At 40.0% G+C, this 12185-nt stretch overlaps 1 protein-coding gene across 1 annotated transcript; it reads right to left on the bottom strand.

Moving 5' to 3' along the window:
* Window positions 1–208: 208 nt before the first annotated feature.
* LOC135477424 (uncharacterized) lies at window positions 209–8779 on the bottom strand. The gene is made up of 5 exons (XM_064757520.1): window positions 8645–8779; window positions 4628–4651; window positions 2966–3092; window positions 2126–2200; window positions 209–433 (listed from the first exon to the last, which is right to left on the bottom strand). Exons 1-5 carry the CDS (start codon window positions 8672–8674, stop codon window positions 303–305), a joined length of 387 nt encoding a protein of 128 aa, XP_064613590.1. The 5' UTR covers window positions 8675–8779; the 3' UTR covers window positions 209–302.
* Between the last annotated feature and the right edge of the window lie 3406 nt (window positions 8780–12185).

Genomic DNA, 12185 nt, shown 5'->3' with positions numbered 1-12185 from the left:
ATGGTGGGAGGAAAACGGGCAGGGCCCGGGGGAAATCATAGTACTTACAGCGCGTGCACATACACCCATTACTAGCATATTTTGTTCAGAAAGCTTGAACATTTTCATTTTTTATATACGTTTATATATATTTACCAGGAGTGCGACCTTTCTGGAAAAGTGACGAAAATATTTAAAAAGACGTAATAGAATGAAACTAACGACATAAAGTCATTTTATTCAACTGGAAAGCCTTTTACAAATTTTTAAACGGTACAGTCAGTCGTTGTCCGCGGTTACTTGTTCTTGCTCGACTGTACATGTTAAGCGGGGAAGTAGCATGTAGGTGGGTGACAGTTAGCCCAATAGTCTCGTTGTTGTTGCACCCAGACAGCATCATAACAGCGATGTGGGGGACAACATGCACCACTAATGGGGCGATAGCACTCTAGACCTGTGGACACAAGACATAACAAATGGGGTTACACCTGCCCGTTAAACAAATCTTCTGACTAAAACAATATGGATAATGTGACAGCTGGTAAGCCCAGGTAAGTTTTGCAAGACTTTGCGCTTTATTCAATACTAAAGAATATTTTACTTATACGACGGCGGCCAGCATGAAGCATGAAGGTGGGAGGAAACAGTGCAGAGCCTGGGGGAAACCCAAGACCATCCGTAAGCTGTTGGAATCTATGCGTCGAAACTGACATTCGTACGCCAGCCTTCAATTAATACGGACGTTTTAGGGCCAATGGCAAGGCCAGTTTCCAAAACGATGTCGAACACAAACCGCCAAAGAAGTAAGAAAGTATATAATGTACCTCATTAGGAGGCAAGCATGCAAAGAGTAGCAGTCAACTGGTTTCACTGATGCTGGAAAAGGTATGTTATAGGCGAATGGGTGAAATCAGTGTTCGTTTCGTGGACCATATAAGCTGTCGATAATAAAATATGTATCTCCGTTGCACTTTCATTCAAAATATTCATATATCCAAGGTGACGGTCTCATTAAACACGATGAATAAATTGAAGAAGACAATCATGAAGAAGACTGCCAGAGATACTGGACGCTTTTTTATATTTAGAAGACCTTTCTACCTACGATTGGGGATAAAGTCAGCGTTAGAAGAACTTGAACTCAAAGCGGTCGCATGGGTGATAGCTCCTGGGATACTGTGCTGCGTGAGCAGGCAAACCACTAGGCCACGCATAACTCTTCAGGACAAATCGGTTGTGAGGATGGCCTTGGACAGAGAATTTCCACATTACCTCGCTTGCACTCCTCGTGGGGCCTTTAATTAGTGGCAAGTTTTCGACGACGTATGGCCATTTGTACGAGATAACGTTCATTCAAGACCACTTGTCCGCCATCAATATGTTGAGTACACTCAAAAAATTAGTCTCTTAAAATTAACAGAACAGAAAGTTGGTTTTCTAGAATGTATTCTGTTATTATAAGACAATATTATGTCATATTTAACATAATACACTGTTGTCTAATTAAGTTGAATTAACAGAATATGTGTGCCACATTTAACAGAATAATCTCTTGGAATAACAGAATACATTCTATCATGACTCAGATGACAGACTTTCTGTTAAATTTAACAGATTATTTTTTGGAGTGTAGTACATGTATATCACTTATGGTTCGCCACCTCAGGTCTTCTGGCGTGGAGTTGCCTGGTCAGTAACCACCAGACAAGGACCAAGAAAGTATATAAAAGTAAGAAATTGGGCCCGATTCACGCAGAGAAAAGTAGTCAGCAGTTTCCACTGATGACGGAAGCGAATGTTCTGTAGGTGAATGACTGAATCAGTGCGGTGCCGAAGTCGTGTTTTGTGTTAGATCATAAGTTATCGATAATCAAAATAGCCTATGTATCTCAGTTGCGCTTCGATTGCAACTGGTCATATACCCGACACAACACATCAGGCCCCTGGCGCCGGTTTAAGCGGAATTAGTCACGGTTATGAAATCCCAGAGATTCTCGGCATTCTGACCATAGTGTGCCATTTGTATACCCGACCCGGGTTTGCTGCCAGGTCTCCTGCCTTCGAAAATACTAAATTGGCAAGTATCTCCGAGACTGGAGGAGAAAATCGTATATGTCAAAAATGAACCGTCGTTTTGTGCACTTACCAGTATCACATTTACAGTGACTATCGCAGTTCTCTCCCTGTTGAGCCTTTCCTGGGGTGCAGCTGCCGCCAGATTCTGGATAAAATATATTTTATTTATGTCACTGCCGTTTCATTAAAGCTGTATTCAAGATAATTTCACTTATACGTGGGCCTGTAGGGGCATATATACGCCTGTCTGTTATATACTAGTAAAAGACTTGGCCAGATGCAAGGCTATTACAAATTGATTACATACATCATCTGATCTCAAACTAAAGCCAAATGCATTTTAAAACAAATAAAAGAAAAATTAGCAAGGTTTGTCTCTACGAGAAATATCCCCAATCACAGTGGGGAAATATCAGATGAAAAAATATTAAAGCCGTTTAAAAGTTTACAACTGTAAACGAGTTACATGAAAATGAATATTTCATGCTGATTAACCGGGTTGTGTTTACACAACGGCTTGCACGTATGACTGTGAAAGAAATAGACACCGGTGTATTTAAAAAGGTTTCGGTAATAAATAAACTGCATAGTCGCTATTATTTGTGTTATATTACTGATCAGGCTAGAACTTCTGTGAACATGACGTAATCTAGTAGGATGCCATGAAAACCTGTCTTTATGAACAGCGTTATTTGAGGGATGCGATCATCCTGTCATGTACTGTTGTGAAATGTGCCTATTAGATGGATCGTCATGGACTGCATGGGTGTTATTGCAACCCATATTGTTTTGGAATTGCAAATGTTTCCTTCTCGGACAAATACTTTATTCACACAGAAAACTGATTACGATAATCTTACAACCCTTTTCCAGTAAACACTTTTCCGGTAAATCCTTTTCTGATACTCACGTGAGTTGTCTACCAACGGCCCGAACGGCCCAAAATGTCCCTCCTGATCACTGCTCAGGACCGCACCGGAACTGCTTCTACAACACGTGTCCTGCGCACACTGGAGCGAGTGAAGACACCCTTTACCCTGTCAATCAGTAAAAAACAAAATGAAGAGCAGACAAGTGATATAAAAGCCATGTGTCTGGATAATATATCTCCTCCAGATCGCACATATAAAAACAGTCGTTTGTTTGTTTATTTATTTATATATTCATTTCACACATTTTTTATATGCATATCTTATGCAAGACAAGACAACCGTGCACAAGTTAAGCCTGTTCCATTTTAGGCTTAGCACTACCTTATTGTATGTGAACCATTACTTCTGTAGTTTATGTTCCACTTCATGAGAAGTATTATCGTATTACACGTTGAACATTACTGCATGGCATGACCAGTGTGGAACATGTTTCAACCTTACGTGAGTTATCTGGAACGCAGTTCCATTCTAGGTGAAGCATTACGTTGATGTGTAAGCTAAGTATTCTCCCTTTTCCGTGATTTACCTCCCTTGACGGTAGGTGTCTGTCCTTTATTTCAGTATTAAAGTATATGGGACTATGAAAAATATTAATACTTTTTCAGTTTTTCAATGCACAGAAGCAAATGGAAATTATTCAGAAGTAGTTAGCGTTACAAGAAATTTCACAGGTGAATTTGTCAAAGTTAATCACTGCCCTTGTTTAAATTCCATCACTCCAGAAAGTCCAAATGCTAGCAGAGTCCAGACACTTGATAAGATTGACATGTAGGGCCAAGTAGACACCAAAGCCATTGCTTTAGAGGTAGTTTCTGATTGGCTGTTGGCAAATCTCTGTTTAAATCATCACAGCCTCGTTTTCGCAGACAGGTCATCTATTTATAGATGAGGGCTTTGGGGAATCCCTCACTGACATAGCGCCGTACGGTGCACAACTATCGGTATCATTTTTATCAGATTCATCCACCCGTGACTCAACATCTGTCCAAAAACACTAAAATAAATCTGCGGTGCATTAAAAAAGTATGAAACGCAGAATTTAATTCCCTTCAACCCACATGGGCGGATTGTTTAAAGGTGCGTTTGGATAATTTTGCGCTGCACATATTTGCCAACGGACGGGATAGCGAAAATCTCTCATTTTCGAAATTATTCTCTATCTGAAAAAGGAAAATCTGCCTCAGTTTTATTTCGTGGGGTCGCCATGGTTATGTTGCCCGTCATGTTCACGTAAGCCTACATATCCGTCACAAGTGTCGAACCAAGAAGGCATTTCCTCACTGTGAAAACGAGACGCACTCTCCTTGTAGAGGTGGTATTATAGGGCAGCAATGCTTCTGTCGGGAGAATTCTCAGGCTATTGCCCTCCCTGGCAGTCTTAAATTTGTAAAGTAGCGCCAATGTCTGGAGAATATATCTCAGCCAGTTAAACAACAGCCAATTGAGTAATGGCGGTAGTCAGTACTAGACCCTATGTTGTCAGATCAGGGGAGGTAACAAGGTCTAGGTAGGGGACTAATGCTAGCATTGGTGAGTTGAACCGATACCTATCGTCCAGGGAGGGTAATCCATGCAAAGGGAAGTAATCTATGCATTACGAAAACAAGGAAAAGTCGAACATGAAAAGATGTATACGTTACCACAGCTCCGCCAATGAAACACACCTGAAAAGAAAAGTGGTAAATAATTGTATGTATTTCCCAATTTTCATCTATAATGGACTTAACAAGGTTTGGTTTGTTTGTTTGTTTTTTTGTTTTTTTTTTTAATTGAATGTTTATTCACCATACGTAAATATATGTATAATTACATATCTCGTAAATGGTGGGAATAAAGTCCGAGGGACTTGTTCTGTCCCAGACTCATTATTAACAAATAATAACAATACATGCTTGGTGAGCAGCGATAATTATTGAACAATGGTATTAACAAAAAACAGATTTACTTGGGAAAAAAACTCACATAGAAATGTAACGCTACAAAAACCTAAGTTAACTATACAATAGTGTAAATAATATTTTGCGTGGCACCTTCTGTCTCGTAGATTGTATGAGTAATGTGGATCAAATATTGTTAATTTAAAAATCTTTAACCTGGATTTGAATAAAGACGTGGCATTGATTACTTTGAGGCTTGGAGGAAGCCTTTGCCATTCCCTTGGGGCTGATGATCTGATGAAATTTGTGGATAGATTTGAAGTTAGAAAAGGTACATGGAGATTGAAAGAATAGGATCTGGTTGGGTAAATGTGAACGTCAGATTGTCTTTTGAACAGCTGTTGAAATTTGTAAAGAGAAGAGAGGGTGATTGGTGAGTGAATTTATGTGCGAATAGCAAGGATGAGTATTTATGTATTTGTGCAAGTGGGAGGACTTTGAGGTTTTTAAATATTGGAGCCACATGATCCAGTCTTTGTGAGAAAGTGGTGAGGCGGATGATGCCTTTCTGAAGAATGACTAAGAGATGGAGATGTATGTGTTACCTTATAAACATTTGCATAGGAAAGATAAGGGAACATCAGAGAGTAGTACAAAATAAGCAGTGTTTTTTTTGTTGACATTTGCTAGAATGTGGTTGATGATGCAAATATTTCTGGATACCTTCTTACTAATAAAGCTAATGTGAGATGTCCAAGACAGGCTTGAATTAAAATAAACTCCCAAGAACTTGTGTTCTTGAAGGCTGGCTATTTCAACGCCATGCAAATATACCGATAGCGGAAGTGCCTTATTTTCGGATACATTTATGTGCATGCATTTTGTTTTACTAATATTAAGGGACTAGCCTTTAGCTGTCGGCCAATCGAAAATTTTGTGCAACTCTACAGACATAGTGGATACAGCCTCGGCGCTTGTAGGCGCAAAAGTGCAGACACTTGTATTATCAGCAAATAATGTAAAACCCAGAATATCTGATGATGCTGTGATGACAATGTACAATAAAAATAATATAGGACCGAGAATGGAGCCCATAGTATTCGAGTTTTTGTAGAAGGGTTTTGTGGTTGACAGTGTCAAGGAAAGACATAATGTACGAGGTAATTGTATAGTGTGCACGCCGCGTGGGTAGTAGAGTGCCCAGTTTTAAACCCAAATTGCCTGGGCGAAATGATGTCATTGGCTGTGAGAAAATCATTCATCATGTTTACAACTATTTTCTCCATTAATTTGCTCAGACTAGGTAATACCGAGATAGGACGGTAGGTTGTGATGTCATTGGCGTCACCACATTTAAAAATGGGGGTAATTTTTGCAGATTTCAACGAAGACGGCATACAACCCGATATAAGGAACAAATTAACTATATGTGCAAGGGGAGTTGAAATATCTTTTGTAACAAATTTGACATCAGACATGCAGATGTCATCTAAGCCTGGAGCTGATGACTTTAGACAGTGTATGGTGGATTCAACAAGACCAGGCAAGACAGGAAAAAAACTGAAAATTTTTTTCTACAGGCTCACCTAGAAAATCTGAAAAACATGTTTAGGACTTGGGGGTATCTTAGCATCAAGACTGGAAGCAATAGTCGAAAAAAAGTCATTAAATCTATTGGAAATGACACTTTTATCTGAAACAGATAACCCATCAATATTAAAACATTTAGGCATGTTCTTGCATTTACCACGTCCCATCAGATCATTCAATACTTTCCAAGTTCCTTTTATATTGTGATTTAGTTCTTGTTTTTTTTTTTGCGAAGTAATACTTTCGCGAAAAAGGGATCAAGTTGTTCAGTTTGTTCCTATATGTCCTATATTTGACGCGAATCGGTATATCAGTAGATTTCAAATACTTGCGATAAAGTTTGTTCTTCTCGAATACATACCGTAAAATACCTCGTGTGACCCAAGGTTTGCGAGCATGTTTCGATGGGCTGTCTATGGTCACAACAGGAAAGCATGTGTCGTATGTTATGGATAATTTTCCAGTAAAACAGGATAAAGCCTCATTAACACTATCCGATGATAGAACGTCATGCCAGTCTATATTTTGAACATTTTCTTTAAACAGACTGATTTGTTCTGGAGTCTTTTTTCGAAAAGAGTAAGCTGATGTTTCTTTCGAAAAAGCATTAGTCGAGAAGATAACGAATGTAGGGAAATGGTCAGATATAACTGTTAAAAATATACCGCAGAAATTGCGTTGAGCATGCAAGTTTGTGAAGATGTTATCTATAAGGGTAGCAGAGCGAGAACATACTCGAGTGGGTTTTGTAATGGAAGGAAAAAGGTAATGACACTTCATTAGTTCAAAAAATCTTTTGATGATAAATGGCTATCATACTTGAATAAGTCTACATTGATTTATTTATTTATTTGTTTGATTGGTGTTTTACGCCGTACTCAAGAATATTTCACTTATACGACGACGGCCGGAGAGGAAGCCAGCATGAGCTGGACATGAACTCACAGCGACCGCATTGGTGAGAGCCTCCTGGGTCATTACGCTGCGCTAGCGCGCTAACCAACTGATCCACGGGGGCCCCTAAGTATACATTGAAGATATTACATTTTTTGATTGCGGGTATATTACGAAGGGCTGTGCATAGTTTTTAATTACAAAGACACACGTTTTTTCCTGGAGGGCAGCATAGACATTTGACGGAGCATATAAATAAAGACAAATATTCACAATCTTATCGAAAGAAGAAGAATCATCGCGTATCTTGCAAGACTCAACATAGCTATTAACATATAGAGTGACACCTCCTCCCTTCCGTTTACCTCGGGGGGCAGAATATAAAGTGTAGCCTGGCATAGAATATAAGCATTCGGTTAACGGGCTGAGCCAACTTTCCGAAAATCCAAGGACTGAAAAGTTAAGATTGAGAGTATGGATAAAACATGTAATTTCGTCAAAAGTTTTTGCTAAGCTACACCCATTTAAGTGAAAGGTTGAAAACTGATTTTGATTATCATAATCGAGAATTTCTAGGTGTTGAGTAAAACTTTTAGGGCTATAGTGGTTGGACAGGTAAGAGTCTAAATTACCCCAATAGGCAATTTCATGTTCGTTGTTATCAATGAGTTCTAGATGTATTATAGTCATTCAGTTCAATTGGATTGAAGCACATCTGGTCAATAATGTCAAGATTATATGTTGGGATGGTGGACCAGGCAGTTGATGATGAGGTAGGTGTTATGTAGGGAACAGCATGGAATGACAGGTGGGAGAACGATTTGTGAGGTGGAACAGGCATAAAAGAGTCTATGTCATTATCCATCAAAGTTTAGTAGATCCGACGGATTTGCTAGACGAATCTCTTGTCAGACGTTTCATTTTGAATTAACGTTGATGAGCGCGATTTTGCTATATTCGCGATTTGCGATTTTGCGCGATATTGTGGTACTGCGAGTCCATGCCAACCAGCCCTATTTCCCTGCTCTAACCTCTCAGCGCTAACCGCCAAGCGAGTAAACAAGTATACGCTTTTTAAAGTCTTTGACATGAATTAACCTGGGTGCTTTAGTGCAGATCGTTCTGAAAGCACTCCCACAAGTAAACTGACATTGTTTGAAAACAAATTAAATATGTGGACAACATTTTTACATAGCCTTACATACGCATATGATCAACCGATGTAGATTGGTCTTCATATACTCGACCAAATAACATAAATATGGGAAGAAATTAAAAACATTTTGTATAACTCACCAACAAAACGCCTATCGTCAAAGCCGACATCCTGCTTTATGATCAAGGTTGTAAACATCTGTTCTAGTTCACTTAACAAACTCCACGCCAGAGTTACATCCCTTGCATAGTAGATTATTTCTCTGCAAATGTTGTATGGACGTGTGAAGTACATGGTTCTTTACTTGAAAGAGCAACCATGGGGTTAACTGGATCAGTTCAATCTCATCAAAGACCTCAGATTCGTTTAGCAAATCCGTCGGATCTGTGTTTCAATGAATATTTCGATTATGGATGTGTAACAGAACGGCAATGTGGGTGGATATAATGATAAGATGCTGTGGGTTGAAAAGCGTGCACGCATTGTAGCTACGACACGGGGGTCACGAGCAGTGTCATGGCACAATTCATAAAGGGTCAGACCGGTTTTCATTGTACAGAGTCTTTCAGTAAGAACTTGTGAAAGGAGCACGAAAGCAGCGTGCATGCAGGCTAGTTTTAGGCAAGTGTGGTGTGCTATATTGAGGGAGCTACCGACAGCTACCCTATACCACCAGGTAATGCAACAGGCGTTCATTGGTACACATAGACTAGCTTACATCAGGGTAGTTCTGCATGTATATACCTCCATTACATGAACATATATATATATATATATATATATATATATATATATATATATACAATTAAGATAAAATATACACAGAAAATATGCTGTTTAAAACAAGTGTTAAAATTAGAACATGGTATGTGCATATAACATGCAGCTACGCCTTATCCAGTATATGCTGATTAACATGCAGCGGCACATTGTCTACAGTTACCAATTGAGAAACGAAGTGAGGGGGCACATGTTTGAATACTCAGCGAGCGAATCGCTAGTTCTCGGGGATAGACACTTCCTTATTGTCAACAAACAGTTTCCCTCGAGCAAAACGCACCTTTTTCCCTTCCATATAGTATCTGTTCATCAGATCCCTAGCATTGTTCTTTCGACGGGAGCCAGATTTTCAGTTACAAATAAAGATAAATTTTTCAGAGTTTCTTGGCTTTAAATAAAACTTCTGTTCGCTGGGGACGGTACAAGAATTTAGCCAAAATATGGCGATTTTTGACCCTCTCTTTGTTTTCCCACACGGTGTGCGTTTTCAATATTGATGTCCGTCAGTTCTAGCTTGTCTTCAGTAACAGACTTTACAACCTGGAAAGCATTTTCATCAGATTTTTCATGAGTTCCTCCGAAACGTAAATTATATCCTCGACTAGAATGTTCCTGGTCAAGGATTTGTTCCTGAAGGTCACGGTTTACCACAGTAAGTGCTTGCATATTGGATTTAATTTTTTTTGATGTCCTCGGCGTGACTCTTCTGCACTTTGTCCATGATTTGGACGAGAGAGAGGCGATCGAGTGAACTTTGCTGAGTTGCATGGACCTTGTAAAGAGTTTGTTGAATGGAACTCACCGAATTCATCATAAAATCACGGAACATTTTTGTCTTCATCGGGTTGTTCAATGACCGTTCAACTATCACCTCTCCCTCGTCGCCAGGATTACTGCAGTTTAGACCTTTGGATTGCCTTCTTGTTGTAGATCTGAGACTTTTGTTAGGGTTGTCCGATTTCTGAGGCTTTGGGGGCATGGGGGTGGTTCTTGTTGTAGTTCTAAGACTTGTTGGGGTTGTCCCATTTCTGAGGCTTTGGGGGCATGGTGGTGGTTCTTGTTGTAGTTCTAAGACTTGTTGGGGTTGTCCGATTTCTGAGGCTTTGGGGGCATGATGGTGGTTCTTGTTGTAGTTCTAAGTCTTTTGTTGTTGTTGTCCGATTTCTGAGGCTATGGGGGCATGGTGGTATAAAGCAGGTCCCAATATGTTTGGCTAAGGTAACTGTTCACTGAACATTGCTGGGCACTGCAGGGCACTGCCGGAGCTCCACAAAAAGCACGTCCTCGCCCAAGCATGCTTCTATCCAAAAGATGCTTCTATTTAAAAGAAAGATGCTTGTTTTTTTCTCCTTATTGTTTTGCCCTAGCGAGGGACTTATGGTCTGAGGACGTGACAAATTCACTACAGGCTATGAATAAAAGCATCATGCTTTGACAGGCGGATGACAATGGCGCATGCGAAGCACTACATACAGCGCGGACTGATTGACGCATGTTTGGAGACATGTTATTATCGCCGTGTTACCAGGATATTAACCCGGCTTCGGGTTTAGATCCGGGATTGTTCACTTTCATACCGAGGTTCGGTACTTCATTGTTCCGGGTGTTTGTGCGTAATCCATGAATCTCGCTGCTCACATTAAACGGCATGTATTCTAGGGCATTCAAGAATATTCGACTTAAATGGCAGCCGAATCAATCACAGCGAAATCACGCTTTAGAGCGAGATTTGCAGGTTATCGAATAGGCTGGTGGTCATTTGTCAGACGTTTCATTTTGAATTAACGTTAATGAGCGCGATTTTGCTATATGCTCTAATTATCCTATACAGACCTTGTCCTAACCCCGTCGTGGCTCAGTTGGTTAGCGTGCTACTGCAGCGTAATAACCCAAGAGCCATTGAGTTCAAGTCAAGCTCATGCTGGCTTCATCTCCGGCCGAACGTGGGAGGGTCTAACAGCAACCTGCGGATGGTCGTAGGTTCTCCCGGGCTCTGCCCGGTTTCCACCCACCATAATTCTGGCCGCCGTCGCTTAAGTGAAATATTCTTGAGTACAGCGTAAAACACAAATCAAATCAAATAAACAAAATCCTAACCCCGTGGGACGTAGGCTACAAGTTCTTGTACTCTAGGGTAACATAAAGATAAAACTAGTCAATATTTAAAATTAAGGTGTAAGGTGAGTGGTTCACACAGTCACACGAGATGCGGGTTCAGTCCTGGTTTAAGCAGAGGATAAATAAAGAGGAGAATAAAATAATAACAGTGAGCGCCGTTCATGTGACCGTTTGCGCCTTCTAACATTCGCAAACTAACCACTACTTCACCATCTTAGCGCAATTATATGACATACATATAGGAGCGTTACACGAGGTCAAAGTTTGTCAGCAGCTTTATTTACACTTCTGTCAATGCTTGTGTCCGGTGTTAATACGACAGTTTATTCAAATCAAATCAAAGTTAAACGAATCCGAAATAAAATATAACCTTAATATAATTACAATCAATAATTGGAGATGAGTTCAAGAAGTAATTGTTTAAAGGCTTGGTCAACCGATATATCGATATATGTGTGACGTGTCAACTGCTTTATGCCATTTGTGATGCTGCAGTGAATTTAATTCCGTTAAACTGAATTAATTAATTATTTGTGCATTTGATTGGTGTGTTTCACGCCGTATACTCAACAATATTGTGCGGATATCGTGGTACTGCGAGTCCATGCCAACCACCCCTATTTCCTTGCTCTAACCTCTCAGCGCTAACCGCCAAGCGAGTAAACAAGTATACGCTTTTTAAAGCCTTTGACATGAATTAACCTGGGTGCTTTAGTGCAGATCGTTCTGAAAGCACTCCCACAAGTGAACTGACATTGTTTGAAAACAAATTAAATATGTGGA

This window comes from Liolophura sinensis, chromosome 11 (assembly GCF_032854445.1).
Source record: "Liolophura sinensis isolate JHLJ2023 chromosome 11, CUHK_Ljap_v2, whole genome shotgun sequence".
NCBI lineage: Eukaryota > Metazoa > Mollusca > Polyplacophora > Chitonida > Chitonidae > Liolophura > Liolophura sinensis.
Note: the sequence above shows the minus strand (reverse complement) of the source record. Positions and strands in the feature narration are given on the sequence as shown.

Excerpts from the sequence above, each read along its gene's own strand:
- LOC135477424 (XM_064757520.1), bottom strand. The coding sequence starts at position 8,674 with ATGTCGGCTTTGACGATAGGCGTTTTGTTG. Across the intron at positions 4,652-8,644 it reads TGACGATAGGCGTTTTGTTG|GTGTGTTTCATTGGCGGAGC; the intron begins GTGAGTTATACA and ends TTTTCTTTTCAG. Across the intron at positions 2,201-2,965 it reads GCCGTTGGTAGACAACTCAC|AATCTGGCGGCAGCTGCACC; the intron begins GTGAGTATCAGA and ends TATTTTATCCAG.